The sequence below is a fragment of the Coffea arabica genome, chromosome 2c (assembly GCF_036785885.1).
Source record: "Coffea arabica cultivar ET-39 chromosome 2c, Coffea Arabica ET-39 HiFi, whole genome shotgun sequence".
Lineage (NCBI taxonomy): Eukaryota > Viridiplantae > Streptophyta > Magnoliopsida > Gentianales > Rubiaceae > Coffea > Coffea arabica.
Genome location: NC_092312.1, coordinates 53,566,634 through 53,590,716, shown reverse-complemented (window position 1 = coordinate 53,590,716; position 24,083 = coordinate 53,566,634). Strand labels below are relative to the sequence as shown.

At 35.8% G+C, this 24,083-nt stretch overlaps 2 protein-coding genes across 2 annotated transcripts; both read left to right on the top strand.

Moving 5' to 3' along the window:
- Positions 1–797: 797 nt before the first annotated feature.
- LOC113724401 (heat shock protein 90-6, mitochondrial-like) lies at positions 798–9,441 on the top strand. The gene is made up of 20 exons (XM_072075978.1): positions 798–1,136; positions 1,597–1,788; positions 1,878–1,951; positions 2,390–2,515; positions 2,593–2,686; positions 2,769–2,852; positions 2,955–3,098; positions 3,192–3,305; positions 3,534–3,593; positions 3,677–3,751; positions 3,826–3,930; positions 4,356–4,496; positions 4,586–4,678; positions 4,892–4,969; positions 5,182–5,436; positions 5,527–5,629; positions 6,063–6,237; positions 7,750–7,855; positions 7,978–8,067; positions 9,043–9,441. The coding sequence occupies exons 1-20, from the start codon at positions 1,026–1,028 to the stop codon at positions 9,214–9,216; spliced, it is 2,394 nt and encodes a 797-aa protein (XP_071932079.1). The 5' UTR covers positions 798–1,025; the 3' UTR covers positions 9,217–9,441.
- A 1,796-nt stretch (positions 9,442–11,237) lies between these two features.
- On the top strand, positions 11,238–22,836 carry LOC113727359 (uncharacterized). The gene is made up of 6 exons (XM_027251483.2): positions 11,238–11,530; positions 13,194–13,266; positions 13,363–13,456; positions 21,043–21,153; positions 21,253–21,310; positions 22,105–22,836. Exons 1-6 carry the CDS (start codon positions 11,498–11,500, stop codon positions 22,567–22,569), a joined length of 834 nt encoding a protein of 277 aa, XP_027107284.1. The 5' UTR covers positions 11,238–11,497; the 3' UTR covers positions 22,570–22,836.
- The last annotated feature ends 1,247 nt before the right edge of the window (positions 22,837–24,083 follow it).

The following is a 24,083-nucleotide window of genomic DNA, read 5'->3' as shown; positions in this document are numbered from 1 at the left end:
ATAAAATAATACCAAGTAAAGGAAATGTTTTAATTTAAGTAAAAGATAATAAAATGCAATGCAAGGGAAATGTTATAATGCATGTATAATGCAATGCAAGGACATATTATAAGTGATTTAGTTTTAGAGTAATGCAAGTAACTTGGGAGAATTTGTATTTTAAAGCGAGGGTTCTCACAAGAGAGGGAGAGAAAAAGCAAAAAAAAAAAAAAAAGAAAAGGAAATACCATGGCTGCAAGTTCTCTGGCATCGGGAGAGAGAAGGGGAAGGGGAGTAGAGGGGGAGAGGGGAGCAGAGGGGGAGAGAAAAAGGAAAAACAATTTTGGACCATGACTGCTGGTTCTTCAACGTCGGAGGCATGGGTGGCGGGGGAGGGAAGGGAGAGGGGGAAAGAAGAAGAATAAGAAGAGAGGAAAGAAAAAAAAAGAAAAAGAAAGAGAAAAAGAAAAAAAAAAGAAAAGGAAAAAAAGTTTCTCGTATTGAAAAATTTTTTCAAAAACTTATACAGTATACTACAGTAAAATTTTAAACAAATTTCTAAAAAACTCATGTTCCAGACAGGGCCTAAGATCCAAACAATATAAAATCCAAAACCAAGAAACATAATAAAAAGGCCCAAATTAAACCATGAGATAAAAATAAAAAAAAATTAGAAAACGGCCATAAAACCATAACAAAGGGATTACATTCTAGGTTATTTTAAATCACGAGATTAATAGATTTAGATAATATCATAATATAAGGCCCGGCCCCCGAGCGATTAGTCTTAATTACCCCAAAAAATTGCATCTGTTCTCCAGTCTCCTCAGACTTAAAACCACTCTCCAGAAGCTTCTGTGCCAAAGCTTAAACCCTTTAAACTCCCCACCGCTTCCAACGATTTTCGGACTGCACTCCTAAAACCCTACTCCCCCATTGCAGACCTTTATTTCTTCTCGCACGATCGAACAAGCAATTTCTACCGTAATTCATTCCAACCCTCTTCAAATTTTTCGATTCAGTATCATAAAGCGGTGTAGAAGAAGATGCACAGGCTCTCTGGGCGTTCAGTTTCCACCATCCTTCGCGCCGGTGGCTGCAGGCGTTGCCGCAATGCTACTGCCTCAATTTCTTCTTCCAATATTTTCCACAAATCAGTATGTTTCGTAATAGAGAACAATATATGCAGACCTAAAGCTTTTTGTTGGGATTTATGGTATTAATTATTGGTGGTGTGTTGTTTCTTTCAAGCGAATCAGTGGCAGTGAAATTGAAAGTGAATTTGTTCTCTTTGGAGTTTTATTTTGCGGGATTTGTTGAATTATTTCCATTTTTGTAATAGTTTCTGATAGCAGTCCGTCTTTTTCGACCTTCAATTTCCAGTATGGAAGAAAAAAAAGAAATTAAAAAAATTAAATGAAGGAAATAAAAAGAAAAGTTACAGCTATATTGTAGTCATCAGAGTAGAAAATTTGAAATTTGGTAAAAAGTTGTATCTTTTTTTTGAATTTAGTTGTTTGTACATTATGTTGTTTCATTTTTTTTGTCCTTACATGATGTTTGGATTTTTTTTTAATGTTATGTTGATTTTGTTTTTTCTGGGAAATTGTTGAGCAGGCTGAGGAGAATGATGAAAACGTGAGATGGTACTCGGTTTTAACCACCAGACAGATTAATTGTGGTAAACCCATTAAGCAACTTAACTTTGGAAGCAGCCACCATTTGTTGAGAATCCGTTATGAATCTACTGCAGCCGCATCTGATTCCTCTTCCAATCCTCCACCTGAAAAGTATGAGTACCAAGCGGAGGTGAGCATCACTTGACCTGATTAACTGAATTATATGGGGAGAGCAATTTTATTTTTTCAATAACTAATTAGTAGTCTATTATGCAACAGGTGAGCCGGCTGATGGACCTTATTGTTAACAGTCTGTACAGTAATAAGGAGGTGTTTCTTAGAGAGCTTATCAGGCATGCCCTGGTTCTCTTTTCACCTTTTAGTGTATCACTACCAGCTGGTTTGGTTATACACGGTGCCTCCTTTTCCCATGCAGCATTTGTTGTTGTTGTTGGAGGGAAGAAATAAAGTTACTGTTGTGATGATGTTGTCAAGTTTTATTACTTTTCTTAATGATATCAAAATGAGTAGTTTGGATTGTTTTAGAATTTAGTATGAGTTATGGGTGCTTTATGCTTCTGATGATCAGGTCTTTTGGAGACTTATCTTATGATACCTGTATATGTTAATCGCTGATATTATTTTAATCATATTTAATTTATACCATGCTGATTGTGTATAACTGAAGCTTCTTATCAGGTTTAGAAAGGAATATTACACTCTCTTGACACAAATATGAATATTGATCTCATATACACAATTAGCCTGATATCAGCTGTTTTGAATTATAGCAATGCGAGCGATGCCTTGGACAAGCTGCGGTTTCTTAGTGTTACAGAGCCAGAGCTTTTGAAGGATGCTGTTGATCTTGATATTCGTATCCAAACTGATAAAGACAATGGCATAGTTACAATCACGTGAGTTGAATTCAGATTGTGCATTTTTTTCCCCCTTTCTGCTTTCAAATTGTCATAACATAAGTTGCTCTGTCCAGGGATACTGGAATTGGTATGACCCGCGAGGAACTTGTTGACTGCCTTGGTACTATTGCACAAAGTGGAACAGCAAAATTCTTGAAAGCATTGAAGGTCACCTCCCCCAACTAAAACCGTGCTTTGTTGTCTTAGTAGTTGAATGCAAGTATTTACTGTCACGTGTTTTGTTTTACAGGAGAGTAAGGATTCTGGTGGTGACAGTAATTTAATTGGCCAATTTGGTGTTGGATTCTATTCAGCTTTTCTTGTCTCTGAACGGGTAGGCATGCTATTTTGGAAATTACTTTGTCTTTAAGTTTGCAAGTCATGGCCTGGTGTTCTTGTAATTTTGTCTTAGATTGTCTGCCCTTGTCATTGAAAGGTTGAAGTTTCGACTAAAAGCCCAAAATCTGATAAACAATATGTATGGGAAGGAGAGGCCAACTCTAGCTCCTATACCATTCGAGAGGAGACTGACCCTGCAAAGCTCGTTCCTAGAGGGACTAGACTTACTTTATATCTGAAGGTAGCCAGGTTACCCGTAATTGTTACATGTTTTCTCATGCTCGAGACATTCACAGTATATGTTTTGAACTCCTGCTTTGTTACGTTTAACCAGCGTGACGATAAAGGGTTTGCTCATCCAGAAAGAGTTCAGAAGCTTGTGAAGAACTACTCCCAATTTGTTTCTTTCCCAATTTACACCTGGCAAGAGAAGGGATACACAAAAGAGGTACAGTATCTCAAACTGTTTCTGGGGTATCGTTGATTGCTCCAATGGACTGCTCATCTCTCCCTGGTGTCCAGCAGAAAGAAGATAAATATTATCGATTTCAACATGTTGGCTTCCATTTTTATTTCCTATACCCCTTGCACAGAAGGATGGTCAAGTGCTGCAATTGTCTAGTTGGCCAACCTTTTACTCTTGCCTTTCTGATATGAGCTTGTGGCTCTCTTGCAGGTTGAGGTGGATGAGGACCCATCTGAGGCCAAGAAGGATGATCAAGGTGACAAGACCGAGGTATTCATCTGCTACTGTTGCTGTAGTTCCACCATGGGTTACATGTTTATCTTTCTGACATCTTAATCCTTCATTTGTAACAGAAAAAGAAGAAGACCAAGACTGTTGTTGAGAAATACTGGGATTGGGACCTTACAAATGAGACTCAACCAATATGGGTCAGTCTCTAATCTGCTATCTATTATGCTAGCTATTGTTTGTGGGAATTCTAAGTAGCTCCTGCTTTTTGCAGCTTCGAAATCCTAAGGAAGTAAGCACAGAGGAGTATAATGAATTCTACAAGAAGACTTTCAATGAGTACTTGGAGCCTCTCGCATCAACTCATTTTACTACTGAGGTAGTTATAGATTCTAAAATAAGCTGAGGTCTGGTTCAAGGGTTTGGAAGAAAATGTAATTTTACAGATAAATAATAGGTTTGGGAAGAAGGTAGCTTAACTAACATGTATGATTATTGTTCGGTTAGTGAAATAATTTTGCTTACACAGTCTACTGCCCTTTTTGAATACATGTCTAATAACATTTGCCAAATTATTTCACAAAATAATAAGCACACTTTTGGTTCTCATGTGATGAAATAACTGATCATGGTTGCAGTAGAAAAGCAGAGGGTTTTGTGTAAATTATGTTTAATTGAACAAGATGACATCTTACAGGAAAAATTGGCTTTTCATTTATCCACCTGGATAATTCATGCTTCATTTGGATGCTGCAATTAATGGCCAATTAGTAAGCATTAACCCCTTCTTTCTGTGTGTGGTAGGGCGAAGTGGAATTTAGGTCCATACTTTATGTGCCTTCAATTGCCCCCATGGGAAAGGATGATATAATCAATCCCAAGACAAAGAATATAAGGCTCTATGTCAAAAGGGTGTTCATTTCAGATGACTTTGATGGTGAATTGGTAAGAAAGCAAGAAGTGCTTAGTTTGAGATTACTGCAGGCTCTACATAAATGATATCTGATAGGCATCCCTCTCCTGTGAATGTACAGTTCCCACGGTACTTGAGCTTCATCAAGGGTGTTGTGGACTCCAATGACCTCCCTTTGAATGTCTCGCGTGAAATCCTTCAGGAAAGTCGTATTGTAAGTGCTATGAATTATTTCTTCATTTCATGTGTATTTTGTTGGTTACAGGAATAATCTCATTTTTTCTTTTTTTTTTTGGGGGGGGGGGAGGTGTTGGGGTGGGGCTTTGTATTTGGTTATCTATTTTTTACGTAATTTTTCTTTTTTCTTATATTTTTGGGTCTTCTGACAACTTTTGTACTAATGATCTTCTATTTGCTTGCGTGAAAGATACGTATCATGAGGAAGCGCTTGGTCCGCAAGGCATTTGATATGATCAATGGAATAGCAATGAGCGAAAATAAAGATGTATGTTTACTGTCTCAGGATTTTCTTAGTGAAGAATTTCCCTTCTTACAAGGATATTTCTTGGTGGAAATAGAAGTCATTCATTCCATTATTCTGACTTCAAAAGTGAACTACAACTTGTATCTTTTGTTTGAGACTTTTTTTTCTTTTTTCTTTTGTCTTTTAATCTTCCCCCAAACTTTGTTGATTTAGCTCAACCATTCTTTGAACAGGATTATGATAAGTTCTGGGAGAACTTTGGCAAACACATTAAACTGGGCATCCTTGATGATAAAGAAAATCACAAGCGCCTTGCGCCACTCTTGCGATTCTTCTCATCTCAGAGTGAGGATGTTCCAATAAGCCTGGACGAGTATGTTGACAACATGAAGCCAGAGCAGAAGAACATTTATTACATTGCTGCTGACAGTGTAAATAGTGCAAGGAACACCCCTTTCTTGGAGAAACTTCTTGAAAAGGATCTTGAAGTATGAGCTCTCGCTTTGAATATATATATCTATTTATTTATTTGCAGAAGTGTTCTTGCTTCATGGTATTGTGCACTTTCTTGTTTGTAGGTGTTATTCTTAGTTGATCCTATCGATGAGGTTGCTGTCCAAAATCTTAAAGAATTCAAGGATAAACAGTTTGTTGACATCAGCAAAGAAGATTTGGATCTAGGTTAGTGTATTTTAATATTCTCATTTAACTTTTGGTTTACTTAGGGTGGCAATATGAATGCTGGTTAACTGTTTACTTTGGCTAGGTTAACTTTACTTTTGTATGAACTTTTTAGTAAGCAATATGTAATTCTTCAATGAATATGGTTACATGATACTTGTTTTCCTGGAAATTGATCCTTTTTTCTCTTAATTAGATATTTTACCTTTTCTTTTTTTCTTCTTTTTTTTTTGCCATTCTATTCATCTTTGTTTAAGTGGAAATCTAGATAATCTAATTTATCCTTTTTTTCTCTTAACTGAGTGTCTTATGTACGTTTTTGGCATTTAATTTGTTCTTTGTTTTAATTGAAATTTAGCTTAATTTGTTCCACATTTTGTATTGTATGGTTGACGTAGAGTGTTTGGTATCTTAAATGTTTAAATACTTTTAGGTGAGAAAAATGAGGAGAAGGAAAAAGAGATGAAGCAGGAATTTGGTCAAATTTGTGACTGGATAAAGAAACGGCTGGGTGAGAAAGTTGCAGGAGTCCAGATCTCAAATCGCTTGAGCACGTCACCTTGTGTTCTTGTGTCGGCAAAGTTTGGTTGGTCTGCTAACATGGAGAGGTAACTTAGGTTAATTTTTCTTCCAGTGCTGACATTTATTTTAGGGAAAATGGCCATTTTCGTCCCTAAACTTTTTTTTTCCGTCGATTTAGTCCCTAACTTTTATTTTTGGCCAATTTAATACATGAATTTAATTTTCGGATCCAATTAAGTCCTTCTACGGCGGCGCCACCACCTTTAGCTCCTAATTTAACATTAAACAAGGGCATTTTGGGAAATGCAAATTATCTCTTCTCTGCTACCCGTCTCTGCCACCAACAACCCATCTCCTCCTTCTTCTCTTCTCCTTTTCTTTCCATCCACCTTTGAGTTTACATTATAATTGAGAAAGTAGAAGAGAAAATCTGCAAATGTAGGTGAATGGTTCCCCAATATTTCAGTCCTTAAGGGTCTATCTTTTTTATTTCTCTGGAGCATGACCTTGTAGCTTTAGGTCTCAACCATGCTGCTTTTTTGAAAAGGGGTTTGCAGATGTGGCTAAAATCTGCAAAGCAAATGATAATAAGTATATTACACGCAAATTACTTCAGACTAATAAGAATAAACGGCTCTGAGTAACAGGAAAGCAACCTTTAACATCTTCACTCTCCAAAAGCTTTACAACAAGGTGGCCTCCAGGCAGCAGAATCCCACGATGCTCTGGATCAAAACCAGAGCCATCTGATTGTTCCTTTTGTTCAACACTATTATCAGATTGCACGAAGGAATTTTCTTATATATTCAGGTGAAATGCATCAAAGAGAACAAATTCAGCTTTGAGAGAGAGTCATTCACGATTTTTAGATTTCAAAGAGGGTTCAGCGGCAGCGGCGATGCCGATTACTTTGGAAGAGGGTTCAGCGGAGATTCATCTTTGGAAGTTCGCTCAGGGAAAGATGGCTTTACACGAGATGAACATCCGGCATTACACGAGCTGAAATTGGATTTCTAGGCATATGGTTGTTCAAACCACGCACATCCCATGAACTATTTGGTGGAAAATTAAGAGGTCGAAAATAAGGCGCTTGAACTGGTAGTGGTGGTGCAATAGAAGGCCCAACAGTTGGTGCAGATATATGTGGAATGCTTCGTGGTCCAGAATACAGTTCTGCTTCTGGCTTTCTGTACATCCACATCAGTTCAGCAGAACTTGAAACAACATGACCCCCTTAGCATGAACAAAATGGCCATTTTCCCAATAAAATATTTTTAGTGTTTATGTTTTACTGGTGTTGCTGGTATTCCAAAATCGCCGATCAAGGAGGAGATGGGTTGTTGGTGGCAGAGAAGAGATAATTTGCATTTTCCAAAATGCCCTTGTTTAATGTTAAATTAGGAGCTAAAGGTGGTGGTGCCGCCGTAGAAGGGCTTAATTGGATCCGAAAATTAAATTCATGTATTAAATTGGCCAAAAATAAAAGTTAGGGACTAAATCGACGGGAAAAAAAAGTTCAGGGATGAAAATGGCCATTTTCCCTTTTTTTTAAGTTAGTTTAGTTTTGTAACTTGTTAAGTGATTTCATCTATTTGCAGGCTTATGAAAGCACAAACTATGGGTGATTCCTCCAGCTTGGACTTTATGAGAAGCAGGAGAATCTTTGAAATAAATCCTGAACATCCAATCATCAAGACATTAAATGTATGAGAATTTGTTGGACAAAGCTAACTTTGTTGAACGGTTTAAACACTTTCTTATTTTGATCGTGCATCTACTCAAAAGACATTTTTTTTCCTGATCTTGCTAATTTCTGAATATTGCAGGCTGCATGTCAGAGTAACCCAAATGATGAAGAAGCATTGAGAGCTGTTGATCTGTTATATGATACTGCTGCTGTTTCAAGTGGTTTCACTGTAAGTAATTATTAACTTATTTTCAGTGGAAATTGTTCTCTTGGAATATTATAGTAAAACATTTTGGTTTTGGCTTTAAAGTATTGGACTAGAAATGATGTCAAGTTGTAATTGGGGTAGACGCACCTTAATTGAAGCCCAGAAGGTATCTGAATGTGCTTCAACTGATAATGCCGAAGGCAGTTTTGTCACAATATGCATCAAGCTTGGGTGCTTGAAGAATTTTGCTGAGGCAGTTTGGCATTTTTCAGTCTAGTTTGTTTTTGGCTTTAGCAAGCTAGTATGGTATCGTGTATTCGTGGTGACTGACATTTTGACATACAATACCTCAATAACCTGTAGGATAGGTTCCTTTGGGGCATACTTAGCCCACTAGGTATTGATCATTCTAGTTTATGCACCACTACTGATGTGATCTACTTAGCCCATTAGGTATGACACATTTCCATTTTAAAGATACATATGGGATCTAAAGAAAGAATAATGACTTAATAGGTGATCCAAAACTGATATGATCAGGTTCTCTCATACTGAATATGATGTCATATTCTCTCTTGTGAGCCTATTCTGCGTGATCCCTCCTTCCCATGATTTTTGTCCGCCCATTTTTCTTGATGTCCCAAATTGATTTTCTGCTTCAGAAATTTGAAATGTGATCAAAACAGGAAACATTTGCTACTTAGAATGTAACATTTGTTTTCTTGTATAATTAAACTTCTATGCTTGTGATTATATGTGTAATGTGAAATATCCAGTGATTCTTGGTTTTTATTTAATCTTGACATTAGATATTAATTTCTTGTGCGAGATGTTTGATCTATCTTGTTGGTTTCGCTGGTGGTTGAAAATGTAGTTCAAAAATCTGAAGGTGTTTGGTATTGACAAGAAACACCACTGTTACCCTTATTATGGTGTCTTTTTTTCCCCCACCCTTAGAAGACCTGTTTTCAATTCTGCCTTTGTGATTGGATGCAGCCTGAAAATCCTGCACAGCTTGGGGGAAAGATCTACGAAATGATGAGCATGGCTCTTTCTGCAAAATGGGGAACATCTGCTGGCGAGTTCAAACGGCAAACGACCTCCTCAACTTATGTCCCAGAGACAATTGAGGCAGAGGTAGTAGAGCCAGCTGCTGAAGTGCAGAAATAATTGTCGAGTCGCCTTTCACAGATGTAACATATTTTTGTCGCTAGGTATATTGGTATTTAGATTTGACAACCTGCCATGATTCTACTAGGCAGGTTTGAAGTATGAATCAGGTGGAACCTTGAGTTTCATTGGCAATTTTGTTCATAGACTAATTTGTCTGTTCCATTTTTAGTCGTCTAAAAACAAATACTAGTATGTTATTTAAGCTACGACTTTTTTGGTCAATATGCCTATACTGTAGCCCATGTTGTTTTCTTCCTATTCTTTTTGGGAATCCATGGTTTTGTTTTGGGGTGGTGTTCCTCAAAGCAAACTGGTGAAGTACAAGTTTGTCTTTTTGAAATAGGGGTCTCTGTTCATTGATCTAGTGTATACTTCAAAAACAAATTGATATTACGTTATAATGGGAATTAACTGTAGTGGAAGATGGAGCTGTTATTTCTGAAGTAGCTCGAACCTGTAATTTGATAATCTGAAACCTTTACGAGGGTGTAGATACGCAACAGCGGCGGTGGTGTGTTATATTTACTTCCAGAAGGGTGGTGGTATATTATATTTACTTCGAAAAGGGCTTCTTTGTGATTGGGGTATAAAGAATATCGAGTACGATTATATTTATGCGTATATGATTTGCTTTGGATTACTTTTAATGATTAATTCAAAAATTTATTCTTTATTAGTGTAGCTAACTAGAGACTCTTATTGACTTTTTATATGATCTTTGTTTTTCTAGTTAGCTTGTAACTAATTTTCTTAATTTATTCCAAAAATTGTTTTCTAATTTATTCTTTGATAAAAAAAATGTTCCATGTAGCCTTGTTTAGCTGATTAATATATTATAATTTGATAAAACATGAGGTTTACCTACAATCTTGTTTTATTTGATAAATATATTATAATTTGATAAAAAGTAAGGATTATTTTTACTCAAACAAATGATTTTCTCAATCACAATCTCTTTATTCCTAGCATAAAAGCAATCCACCTTATGCCAATTTTCTTATTATTTGTAAGATAGGTTGTCTCTTTCCCTTTTTAATAGTAAAGTAATTCCAAAGTCCCTACCTTCAACTAAGTGAACTTTCACTTTTCAGATCAGTACTGCTTTTTCTTTGTTTCTTTTTTTTTTTTTTGTTCCCATTAGAATTAGCTTTATTCACTAGTCAATCTTATGATAAGAATAAAAATCGATCTTGTGCTACATTCTATTGATCTCTTTTTGCTCAAGGCATGTAGACTCCTTTTGTATCTCAAAATTTCAAATCACATTCCATAAATCAAGAGGGAGGAAAGTCTACTGTCTTGTTTGGCAAGCAAGTTTTTGACCAAGTTTATCTGCTATAAGTTTTTTAAACAATTTTAACTACAGTAATTTTAAAAAATTTCTCAAAAATTTTAAATTATATATTTTAAAATATTTAAAAATTTACATACTTCAAAAAATATTTACAACTTCTACAGTAAAATTTTAAACAAACTTCTAAAAAGTTCACTTATCAAATGGAGCCTACATTAAAAGAAAGTTTCTCATACAACTTTTCTTTCATAGGTTCACCCCTCTATTAATGAAGGCAAGGCAAGTGCTACTTCTAGTGCTAAGCAAAGCATAGAAAAGCTCTCATGTGTGCAATAGATTGAATAAAGATAAAAAAACAATGGGTCTCGGCCTTTTTTTTTTTTTTTAAATAACTATATTTTGGAATTGAAATTCTAGATATTAGAATTACAAAATCTACGAAAAGTGCTAAAATTTATTAACTTTAATAGACGGGAACAATGGCTTAGGGGCGTCTTAGACTTTTGGTTTATCTTATGGTACGGATGCATTCTATATTTTGTTAGCACTGATGGACCAGCATGGGACCAAATTGTGCCATTTTGAATATGTTTGGACAATGGTGCAACATTTGAAAAAATGTAGGACTAAAACCAGTACAAGTTGCTAATGTGAGGGACCATATTGAGAAATCTCCACAAAATAATATTAAATAAAATAAACAAAATATCGCATCTTCGTTCTCGACGGATCTGAAATACTTAGTACTGTTGACTTCTCTCTCCCCCTTCCCTCTCAATGATTACAGCAGCAAAGATTGTGTCTTTCTGAATATTCTTCTTCTTCTCTCTCTCTCCCTCCTTTTCTGTTTCTTGAATTAGTTAAATGGTTTGATTTTTGTGATTAGACTTTGGATTTGGATTAGATAGATTCTCTCTCTTTAGTTTGCTTGCTATTTTATCACTGTATCCTTAATACAAGAATGGCCCAAATCTGATAAAAGCCATGAGGAAGAAACTTGATACCCGCTTCCCTGCAGTAAGTTTGCTATGTTTTTTGTCTTTTTCCTTTTTTCTTTTTTCTGTTCTTTTAATTGGGTTCTTTTGTCCGATTTTATGTGTTGTTTATGTCTTAGATTGTGATGTGACTGAAGTTCATTTCTCTTTTTCCTTTTGTTATCTATTTGAGTCATTTTTAGGGGTATTCTGAAATGGGTTTATGGGATAGGTGTGACTTTGAAATCATTACCACTCGATTTTTCCAAGTGGAATTTCTGAAGTATGGATAGAAATTTGCAAATTTATTTGGTTACTGAAAATTATAGTTGTTGGCGATCCTTTTTTCTTTTCTTTTCTGCGTGAAATTTGAGCACCTGCTGATTCTGGATTATCTGAAATTGCCATGGTTTATGAGCTGGTTTCTGAATTTTAAAGTTTACCAGGTTTCTCATTAGCCGGCATCCAAGTTCAGTTCTTTATTTAAACTTAGCTTGTTTAGTTGGAAGTAATTTATCAAAGAGTTTTTGTGACGACATTTTTGTCTCACATGAATGTTTATCCAACATGTGGCATCGGTAAATTCTTTTAAAAACTTTTCAAAGAACGGCAACAGAAAAGCTCCTGAAAGAAAATCATTACTGAAACCATTTCATTTACTGTAATACATGGAAGTATTACTGCTCCTATGTTTGCAAACTCTAAATTATCATACAGTCGAAAAAAATCTGAAATTCTGTCCAAGATAATGAGAATTATGGGCTAGATAACTGATTATGGGAATAAATACGTGAATGCATAAATTATAAGTCCATTCTTTTCATGCTAAATGGTAGTGCAGAAAAAAAATCTCTTAATGACCTTACTTGGTTTTTTGCCCATAGCTTGGTGCTGGAATATTTTATTTGAGGCCTTTTATATAGGGTCTTTTGAAGGACCAAAGAAAGATTTATCTTTCTTTCATGGGAAATTACCTTTTTCTTTCACCAAGTCTGTCAAGATTTTTTACTATAAACATTGAGAGCTATAAAAGTTACAGGGTTGGCATGGGTAAGGGCACCTTTTTTTGCATTCTGGATAATGGTGGGAGTAAAAAGTTTCATGTTTTGAATTAAGGGAAGACCATGCTTTGGACATGGGTCTTGACATCTGCTATAATTGCAAAATAGGTGCATGTGTATTTTGAAACCGTTGTGTAAAGTGTAAAAATATCCATTCAAGCATTTCTCAATGTGAAAATGGACAATATGCTTCTATTGTGATTTGGCAGGCTGGCAATTACATGTCTTTTTGTGAACTATATATGATTTGTGAAGAATGACTGTGCACATTTCAATAGTCTGCTAGATATTGCCATTTGCCAAGGACCCTTTTGGGATTTTGCTTGGCTTTATCTAATTATCAGCTTATGGACTGTGCTTGCTGCTGTTCATATTGAGATCAATGTATGACTGCCCATTCAAATCATGAGTGGCTAGTATGCCGTTGCTTTTGTTTTATTACTGGAGTTGGAATTGGCTTAGGCTTAGCCTCTGCTACCAGTTCTTTGTCTACTATGAAATGGCAAAGTTAATACGTCAACTCTGGTGATAAAATTTGACTCTTTAATCTTTTAAATGAGAAGAACTTTTTGCTTTTTTTGGCAAAATCTTATTTGAGATTTTCTCAAGTACATTTGCTTTATCTCATGAAATTCTACTTTGCAGGCCCGGATAAAAAAAATTATGCAAGCTGATGAAGATGTTGGGAAAATAGCCATGGCTGTACCTGTTTTAGTTTGTATGATTGCTGTTACTGGTTAACGATTTTAACTATAAGTCCTTTTCCGTTCATCTTTGGGAATTCATTACTTCTGCTCTTTTGATTATAATGCAGCCAAGGCTTTGGAATTATTTCTTCAAGACCTTTGTGATCGTACCTACGACATTACGCTCCAAAGAGGAGCAAAGACTGTTAGTTCATTGCATTTGTGAGTGCATTTCTCATCCTTTACACCTCATGGTTAGATCTGGACAATGACTATCATAATATAAGTCCCAGATACAAGTTGCTGACGTTGGTGTCCACTTCTTAAATTTCTTTATCCCTAGTGATCTTTTGGCTTGAGGATCATTTTATGTCTGTATGAGATCATCTGGTTTATCTGTGTACAACAACTTTTGGAACCCCAACTACTTGTTCATATGGTTTCTTTTGAAGCTTTCATTGTCCTAAATGAGCATCCAACTTTTTTATCTCTTATGTGGCCTGCATGCTTAAATTTCCAAAAGATGCTACTCTGACTGCTTTTGGTGCTTTGGGAGTTCTTTAGTCTCCTTTTTGTCACCTTCCTAAGGCCTTGGATATGCTATTAAAAAATTGAATTTATTTGTGGATGTTACAATGTAATGCTCAGCAAGCATTTCCTTTTATTTTTGTAAGTGATTTTAACTTGAATTGAAGGCCTTCTGGGGTTTCCATAATCAGGACTGCGGAAAATTTAGACAGATGAGCTAAGGTGAATAAAATTTAATAAATCTCATGGAGCTGCTTTACACCTGCTATTAGATGCATCTTGCTCTCCCAATCTAGCTGAAGAATTCTAGCACTACATGAAACTTTTCTGGAGCTGAATGGATGGTGTCTTCTATGAAAATATTTGTTTCCAGAACAGAAAGAGTGTTTCCCATTTCAACTTAGACTGATAATTTAATTCCTGTGCTGTAGTACTGCAGTATCAAAGCTAGTTCAAACTAGTTATGGATGCTTAGCCTGATTCATGATACAAAGAAACAAGTGAATAAACAAATCAGATGAAATATGAAAATTTCATTGAGTCTGAGACTTCTAAGTATCCTTGATGGCCCAGCTGAAATTTCAAAATTTCAAGTTAGAAATTTTGATTGAGTCTGAGAATTCTAAAGAATATTGACAGCCAAAAATGTTGCAGAACTCTGAAGAACCATGAATCGAGTTTCAATGGAGGTTGGCAAATCTGCTTGCTTGAACTTTCTCTTTTCTAGTTAATGCTAGAGAGTGTGAGCCCTGAATTTTCTGTCAAGGTCTTTTGTAAAATTTAACCAATTGATGCCGTTTATTCCTATTTTTCCGACTACAATCAGTAGGTTGACATCATTTCCATTGGTAAGATAATTCTGATAGCTACTGCCTTTCTTTGTCATAGATTGGTGACCAAACTCATGCTTAGAAAGGTTGCGCTTGCTGCAAAATAGTGCTGGTTCAAGTTATAAAGTTGAATTATCAAGGTTACAGTTGGAAAGTCAACCTATACATCCAGGGCATCACTAATCCTCACAAAAGGTAGCTCAAAATCAGGGCAATTAGAGGTTACATATATTGGAATCATAAAATGTCATATGCTTCATGGAAGGTAGCACGATGACAGGGCTGTTAGAGCTTATATGTTTCAGAATCATTAAAGGTCCTTTGCTCTTTTAGTGGAGCCCTCTATTAAGCACCTTTAGGATACCTTTTGGCTAGTATACCCACCATCAGGATACCTTTACTAACTTTTGCTGGCACATATTCAATTTTGCATTTTTTTTCCTGTTTGTATAGGTGTATTAGAGGCAAATTTAAACTCAGAAAGTAGGAAGAAACTCCTTGAAGGTAAGCTAGGCCAAAGCCAGCCTAAGGTGCTGCACTTTGTCACTGAGTTTTATCTTGCAATTGAGCTAAACTGCCTCTAATAAAACCATAGGATCATTACCAGGATGTTTGGAGAGGAAATGATCTGTAGAGAAAAAGGAAGAGTTACTTATGTCAAATGTCTCAAAATAATGCAAAAAAAAAACAAAATTGGGGCTTTGTCATAGTTGTTTCTTAATCTAGCATCGCTGCACTTCCTATGTGCAGCAATAGGCTAATTTTTTTTTTTTTAAACCAATGACGCTGCACATGGGATGTAAGGTATGTGTGGTGACACACTATGAAATTTTTTTAAAGAGTGTTAGAGTCACCGCACTTTCGAAGTGATGAATAATTTTTCTTTTTTGCTTGAAAAAGATGAGAAAGAAGAATAAAGTCCGTTCAACAGATACTAGCGATTGATCAATCGCTAGTTTATTTTCGATATGCACGAGGAGTGGTGACGAAAAAAAGAATTCAAAGGTAGCCATTGATCAACGGCATTTGTAGCTGTTGAATTTAACCTGTCCCTCTATCGCCGCACAACCCCATTTTCATCAATTCTTGATCTCTCTCTTGCCATTCTCTTATTGCCTCTATCCCCAACTCAAGAAAACTTTCTGTTGTCTTTTCCTTTATTTGTCAATGTGTCTAAAGCATTTTTCGAATTTGATGGTCAAAAGTTTGGATTCCGGCAAAGCTTTACTACCTGAATGGAAAATCCTTCTTCCACTGAAGTTGTAGGTTTTGTTGGAATCCAAACTTTCGACCACCAAATTTGAAAAATGTTTCAAACAGATAAGCAAATAAAGAGAAAGATGATAGAAAGTTTTCTTGAGTTGGGGATAGAGGGAGTAAGAGAATGGAGAGAGAGATTGAGAATAGAAGAAAATGAGGTTGTGTGGCAATGTACCAGAAGCAAATGGGGGTTTATATATAGGGACAGGCTAAATCCAATGGCTCCAAATGCTGTTGATCAACGGCTTTATTCTTCTTTTTCAAGCCAAAAAAAAAATCATTGTTGATACTTTACGAAAAAAATTTGATATATCATGTGCAGCAACACACCTACCTTTAAAAAAAATTACAATTTTGCATTAGGGACTGGAATGCAATAATAATAATAACAACAACAACAATGTGTAGCTGCACATTAAATTTTTTTTTTTTTTTAAAAAAGAAAAAGTTTAGCCTGCCACCGCACATGGGAAGTGTGGTAGCGCTGGATTAAGAAATGGATATGATTTTATGATTTTGTTTTTGGAGAAATTTGCCAAGCCATGTACAAGAACACTCGAGAAGTTTATTCCAAAGGTAGTTACAATCTGAATACAACTGAGAAGAACTCTCCTATTTATAGAGGTTGGGAGACTTCTAGACAATTGCATTATTGACTTGTGAAGTAAGTCGTGACATTCACCCTAAATAATTACAAACTAGTGGCTTATTGCATAGGTCATGACATAGACTTTGTTCTCATTTGTTTTAGATTTTGCAAAAGCTGATTATAAAAATTTGGTATAGTGCATAATCAGAATCAGCTAAAGCTACTTTATGGTGGATGGGTTTTGTTTATTTATTTATTTTTTGGCTATCAAAAATCTAAAATCTAGATTCAAGAGCAAACGAGAATGTGAAAAAATGTGATTATCTATGATTAGAAGGCATAATCAGGTGAAATTATCAACTGAGAACTAGTTTTAGCATCTTGACTTGCAGTAGGACTAATTTCTTGGATTTGTGAATTATGCTTCAGATTCTATTCCCCAAGGTAACTCAGTGACCAAGATGCTAAAGAAAAACTCTCCTCACTGGGGATCATCACAGACAGAAGCCTAATTGCAAAGTCTTCTTACACTTCATATTCTAGACAGAGGAAAAAGAATCTTGCAGACAATTGCAAGTGATAGGTATTGTGGTTCAATTCTGCTCAAAGAAATTGACAGACACAGAAAATTCTGTGGATGTGCAAGTGGAAAATTCAAAGACTCAGAGCAGCATTGTCATTCTACCTTTTATAGAAATTTTGGCAGTCAAAAATGAGATCAAGAGATTCACTTTTCATCTCATTTGTCACTATTTCCTAGTAGAAATGGATGTGCGTTGTTTTCCTAAAATGTGCTAGTTCGAGCAAAAGTCAATCCCTGATCCACAACTTCTCCGATGGGCAACATGGTCTTCTCAATCCGTATGTCATGGCTTATGTATTAAGCCACTAGTTTGTAATAATGGAGTGTGATGTCATGGGTTACTTCATGAGCCAATAATGTAGTTGTCTAGAAGACTCCCAGCCTTTATAAGAGGAGTTCTTCTGAATTGTAATCCTATGCGAGTTATCTTAGAAATAATCTTCTTGAGTGTTCTTGTGTGTGAAAAAAGTTAAAAAAAAAAGGTCTTTAGTGTTCTCGTGTGTGGGTAACTCTTCCCTTTTCTCTCTTCGGATCCATTTCCTCTCCAATCATCCTTGTAGTTTAATTAGAGGGAGTACAAGGCCTTGTTGCCAAGAAGGCTGGTTTTTGCTTAGCGCCTATATGGTACTAGAGCCACTAAATGGTACTCAGCCTTAGCCTTCTGTCTGAAAGGTACTTAGCTATAGCCTTCGGACCTACATTAAATGGTAAGCGAGTAGCGCTGCTTGAAGCCCATCAGGACCATGAGTTAATTGGACACATAGATCTATCAGTTGTATAGGGTCCTTTTTATTATAGCTATTGAGAATAATGGCAATAGTTGACTCAGGTTTATCATTGATGCAGTTAAGATCGTATAAAGTTTCAAGTAGTAAGTTGTTATGCGTGGACTAATTCAATTTTTTGGTATCTAAACTGTCCTTTAGGGGTTTAGCTGCCAAGTGTACTTCAGTTATTTTGAAGGTTAGGTAGTGTTTGATACAAATTCTAGAATTTGACATTTTGATTTATTTCTTATCTCATCTTGACTGCTAGTCCCTAATAAAGCGGGATTTCCTCAATGGTTGGCGTGTAAACTAGTTTGATTTTCTTTCCAAAGTCATTTATTTTCTGTGGAACTAATGAGATGCAATATGGCCTTAGATTATGATGCCTAAAGGGTTCTAAAAGAGGTGATTAGATTTATTTTTGGCCTTTCTTTGGAATCCTAATATAGTTGAAATAAACTTTGGTTTGGAAGTCAATTGATTCAACTTTGGACTTGCAATCATTGTGGTTTTAATTTTGATTTTCTTTTACTGATATATCGCACAATAAGTTTCTGCTGGAGTTATAATGCAATTCAATTTCACCCACTTGATGTATGACTACATTTTTCGACCTCTTCCTTTTTATCCTCTAGATTGCGGCATTTATGCTGGCAACAGGGCATCACATTAAGCCTGAAAATATCAGTTTCAGAGCCCTCAGAGCATATCGGTATTATTGTATAACAATAATCGTCAAACCAATTTAAGACCTTAAGACCCTTAACCTTGCTTTAGTGCTTTCTCTATCTTTTAGATTGTAGGTGCTACTACCTGTTGAGGTCTGTCCAGTGTCCCTAACTGGGCTCCAATCAACAGTCTTGACTGTACTTCACAAGCAATAAAGCTGCTGAAGGTTGCTGCTGATGATGGTTGATTTTCTTAACTAGAATGCACTGGATTTGTAATAAGAGATTGATAGATGAATGGACGAATTTAGATAGCTTTACATTGCTGAGTATCTGTGCAGGTTATTAGATAGTTCTAGGTTGCTGAGTACACATGTCGTCTATTGAGATAATTCAGCTAAACTTTCTTTCTTTTGCATTATCATAGTCACTAGGTTTTATTAGGATTCCAGTATGTAAGGGCATTCTGCTGGTGATGTAGCTGTAAATGTGTGTCAAAGCTGCTGACCTATAGAGTTAACTTTGGCTGGTGACCAGTTTGGTTGGTTGTAAAATGTCAGAATATATTTATATTAGTAATCTAGTTTCTTGACATATAGGCCTGGTTTGGTTGGGCAAAAAGTAACACAAAACAAGGAAGAATTTACTGGTAATCTGGATCCATTTGTACCAAAAAAATAAATCCATGAATGTAAAGTTGAAGTAATAAAATATTTTTCTTTGTACATGTTAAAGATTTTGTAAGAAACTCAATTGAGAATAATGTGAATACTTGATGTTTCCCTTGCTCTAGGGGAAAAAGACTGAAATCAACAAACTCACAACTTATCTGCCAAGGCATAGAACAAAATACCGCCAAATAAATGATTGGCCAATATCTTAACTTAAACTCCTACAAAATTTGAGTTTATTTGCTGATAGGAGAACAAAACACTGCCCAAAACATGGTTAGGAATGAAAAAATTTTATGTTATACATTGTAAACATTCATGCAGTATTAGCATCATCTATTTCTAGATTAATGTATGTTGCTGTCATGGGGATGTAGGTGTTGTTTTGTTTAATTTCCCAAACTATGAATCATAGTGTTGCTTACAAGATAGCATTTTTTTTTTTTTTTTTTTTTGCTGAAGTTGGAAGTTGATATTATGTCTTGATCTTTCTTTCTTCTATTATGAATACTGTGTATACCCATCTGTATCCTCTGCTGCTATCTGGCTGCCAAATTTGCATCAACATTTTCTTCAATAGTTTGTGGCTACTTTAAAGGACGACTAAGAAAATACAGTTCTGCAACCATGTTTCTTAACACCTAGAAAATGGCCGTGCAGGGGTGTGGGCGAAAAGAGTTTTGCTAGTTGTTGTGATATGCGAACAAGTACTCATGTTTTGGTCCAATTGATTTTTCGTTCAATATGAGTTAAATTTTGATCATGTCCAGCCTATGTATTGGTACAGGTAGGTATTTGTCTTGTGAGGATATGTCTGCAAAAAATGCAGTACCATCTTTGAAGATTGGGTTTACCAATCCTAGAACATTGCTGATATATTTGTACATCAGAAGAACCTTTGTTTTTTTTTTTGTCCTAGTTTATTTAATATAGGCTTCATGGAATTCACAAGACAACTAATCTTGTTACTTCCTATACCAGATTCCTTAGGCAATTAAACTGGACTGACTTGTTTTATCCTTAAGTTTAAAACAGTTACAGCCACCAAGTTCCTTACTCCTGAAGCTGCTTAATCCTTGAGTTTGCTTACTCTGAAACAGTATTTGATCTCAAAGTCATGCTTTCATGTCTATGTTTGCACAAATGCTGAGGGAACACCAGTAATGTGGAGCCAAATCCTAAAAGGAGTTTAAATACATCAGGGAGAAGTCTGTTTACTACTGATGAAATGTTGGCTGAGAAAACCGCTTACATTCCTAAATCTTTATCTGTCATCACTAGCTGAAGCTGTTGGTTTCCATCTTTTGTTAAGAACTTTTTCTGTTACCATTTTGATTTTGGCATCCTTATTGCTCCTCCTATGTGCAGATTGTCTGTCTTTTGTCGTTCTGTCAGTCTGTTACCTGGGAAGAAATAAGAAACCTGGGTTGGGGCAGGTGAGGAGTTGGGTATGCTAGGGAGGGAGCAAATCTCCAGTCAGTAGTCAGTGAAATGGGGCTTTAATCGGTTGTTTCAAGTTTGTAACTCTTCAAATGAATCACGAGTATATGTGCATTTTATCATTGTTAGCATTGCTTCCCTTCTTTGTCCGGTATATTGTTGTTGTCTCTTCCTTTTCTGTTGTGTTGTTTACCTGGGGAAGAAACAGAAAAGTGGTGGGGACAAAAGGTTTTGACTGGATCTCCAGTCACTTCATGACACTAGTTAGCTGAAATGGGGTTGAATTATTAGGTTCTTACTTCTCCAGTGTTTTTCTGTGTGTTATTAAAGTCCCTCTTCTTGTTATTCAAGTACAGCAAACCAAAAGGAAAGTAGAAGAGACAGACCAAAAAAACAAAAAGGCAACATGACTGCTCTAACTTTATGTTGGAATTTCTGAGCACAGCTAATTAAGTTCTGTATTAATGTGCAGAAAGCATTGTGTCCAAAGCTATAATGTATTTGATTTTCTGAGGGAAGTTGTCAGCAAGGTTCCTGACTATGGCCACTCTGATGCTGCTTCTGCTGACATGTCAAAAAGAAGGTTGAGAATAATTCTACACTCTTTTTTCTTTACCCTACACTTAGTTTTGTCCATTTCTTCTGTTGACAAGGTGGCATTGTCTGGTGGTGTCCATAACAGGAAAATTCTTCCTGAAGAATATAATGACAGTGATGAAGAATCCAGGAAGAACAGAATGGTAAAACACTATCATCTGACTTTACCAATTAAAATACCGTCCATGTTAATTACAAGAAGTTTTAAAGAATCAAATGTACACTCTTCATCACAGGTTTACTTCATGGAGAGGTTTTCACCTAGTTGCTTGGCAGAGGGATTCTCATAGATCACTAACTAGCCATAAAAACTTATTCTAGCTTTGTCGAATACTCTTGAAATTAGAGTTTGTCGCTTTTGTGGTTTGGTTTGCATTGAGAACTGAAAATTAATATTTCCTTGTGTTGAAATCAATCTACTCTAATTCCACATCTTATCTTGTAAGACTATCTCTCTTCACTTTTCAAGTAATATTCATCATAATCTTTTTAATCTTCTCTGCTTTTGTATTCATCATAATCTTTTTAATCTTCTCCGCTTTCGTATTCATCAAACACCTGGAATATAAAAACTATGGTCACCAAACTGAAGACAAGAACGTGTTCTAGCATTGCCCACTTATAAGCACTTACAGCTTGTTGCTTTTGTGGCTTAAAAGAATAACACTAGCTGTTTCGCCCTTGAAACCAATCTGACATAAAATTCCATGTGTTGTTTACTGACACTGTCAGGATCTTTATTAACTTGTTGAGTATTATCTGAATTTGTTTTCATTGCATCTTTCTGCTTATTATCTGCTAAATATCTTGATTCTCTGGAATCTAGAGCCTCTGTGGCTCATGCATTCCAGTCATTTGCCCGTACACAGACAAAGATTACTTTGGCCTTTGATTTAGTTTATAGCTGTAATGAAAGAGATTTCTGTCATGGCCACAGGAGGTTTGCCATTCAAGTAGCAGTGGCAGGGGAAGAGGTCGCGGAAGAGGAAGAGGGCGTGGTCGTAGTAGCCGGATAACTGATAGAGAAGCTATTCGGCATGAAAATGAATCAGAATCCTCTATGTCCATCCAGCAAAGCAGTAAGCAAATCTCAAGTCCTGGAAGCACAGCGGATACTTTGGCAGAGTTAGAATCATCAAAAGAAAACATCAAAAGCAGTGACAATGATAATGTTTTGCAAAATATCGATCTGAACTCAGGTGTAGGTGAAGGTGGAGACAAAACAGCTGCAACTCTGACAGAACCGTCTACCTCATCAGCTGGACCTGCTGATACAAAAGGTGAAGAGTATCCTGGGTGGGCACTTTCCGAGATGGATAGGATGGCTATTGATCCTTCTCAAATTGCTCACCTTAGCTCAAGATTGGATGAGGAAGAGGAAGATTATGATGAGGAAGGATGAAAGAATTTGTTTATCTAGTAGGCTCAATCTTTTCTATGTAGCAGGCTCAATCTTTTCTATTGCCAGATAGCATGAATTTCCTGCTATGAGACAATGATGTATATGTGAATGCACTAGGGCTGATAAGTCCTAAAACGGCTGTATTCTGTCTCTGTTTCTTTGTTTCCCTTTAATTTTAGTTCCTTGTTCAGATCTGCTTTAGATGTAATATACTCTGTACTTTATGTAATGCTGATATGTAATAATATTAGATTTATTTTCAGTGCATTTAGGTATGTGATTGGCAAAACTGCTGCTGTGATCTTCTTGTTACTGGATTCCCTGAAAGTTGGTATGTTCCCAAATGCTTGCATTTTCGGTGCATTTAGATCTGTGTTCTGCGGAAGTGATTGCAGCACAATAGTAATCCTCTAGCTCCTCTTCCATGTTTGAGGAGCTTTTTTCCATTTTTAAGTTATTGTGTCATCTCTGCTACACTTCTCGTTAACAGGTCTTAGTTTGAAGCCAGCTAAGGTCGAGTTCGAACTTCTACTATATTGAAAGTTGAAATGTACTCGTTCTGTATACTTGTGTTTACAGAGAAAACTGATCAACTGATATATTCTGGTACGACGCTGAATTGCATTTATATTGGATTTACAGATGTTCTATGGTACGTAAAAGAAATAAAAAAAAAAAGAAAATTCATAATATTGAAAGGGTAACTCATGGGTCGCCACTCGCCAACATGGCTGTTATTTAGAAAAGCGATCATGATCCATGGAAGAAAAAGAAAAAGAAAAAGAAAAACCATGGAAATTCAAGGAAAAGAAAAAGAAAAAGAAAAATCATAATATTGAAGATTTAACTTGTGTCACGTTTCTTGGTAAAAAGAAAAATTATAATATTGAAATTTTAACTTGTGTCACGTCTCTTGGTAGTATAATCTAATTTGATATTTAAAAAGGACATGTTTAATGAATGTTCATTGAGCACTTGTTAAAATATATTTCAAATGTTAGATTTTTGAAAAAGTAAATTAATTAGAAAATGTATATAGGTGTAAGAGGGGGTATTAATTATTAGTGTGCATATACTTGATATGTTAGGTGGTATTTAAGTGTATTAACGAATACCCATTAAACACCTGTTAGAAAAACCCATTTAAAAAAGTGACAATGATTCATAGTTGCTATTGTGTGTTTGTAATAATATAATATAAAGAATCGAAGTGGCACCAACATTCAATTTCAAAGGAACTTAATGAACAATTTAATCCCATCATTTGGATGTAAACTAATTTTAACTGTTTACCTCTTGTATTTCATGTTCGATCAGTGCATTTGACTGAAATTTGTTGAGAATTTGGCAAATGCCTTCAACTCAATTTTGGTTTTGTTATGGAAATACTGTACATCATTTGCAAGTAAAGCCATATCTCAACCCTGTATTCATTATAATTATTAAAAGCATTGTAACTTATGCTGTACACAGTCAAAATTAAAGAATTAAACAAACATCCGAGAACTTTATTG

Excerpts from the sequence above, each read along its gene's own strand:
- LOC113724401 (XM_072075978.1), top strand. The coding sequence starts at position 1,026 with ATGCACAGGCTCTCTGGGCGTTCAGTTTCCACCATCCTTCGCGCCGGT. Across the intron at positions 2,853-2,954 it reads CTTTTCTTGTCTCTGAACGG|GTTGAAGTTTCGACTAAAAG; the intron begins GTAGGCATGCTA and ends TGTCATTGAAAG. Across the intron at positions 6,238-7,749 it reads TGGTCTGCTAACATGGAGAG|GCTTATGAAAGCACAAACTA; the intron begins GTAACTTAGGTT and ends ATCTATTTGCAG.
- LOC113727359 (XM_027251483.2), top strand. The coding sequence starts at position 11,498 with ATGAGGAAGAAACTTGATACCCGCTTCCCTGCA. Across the intron at positions 21,154-21,252 it reads GCTGACATGTCAAAAAGAAG|GAAAATTCTTCCTGAAGAAT; the intron begins GTTGAGAATAAT and ends TGTCCATAACAG. Across the intron at positions 21,311-22,104 it reads AATCCAGGAAGAACAGAATG|GAGGTTTGCCATTCAAGTAG; the intron begins GTAAAACACTAT and ends TCATGGCCACAG.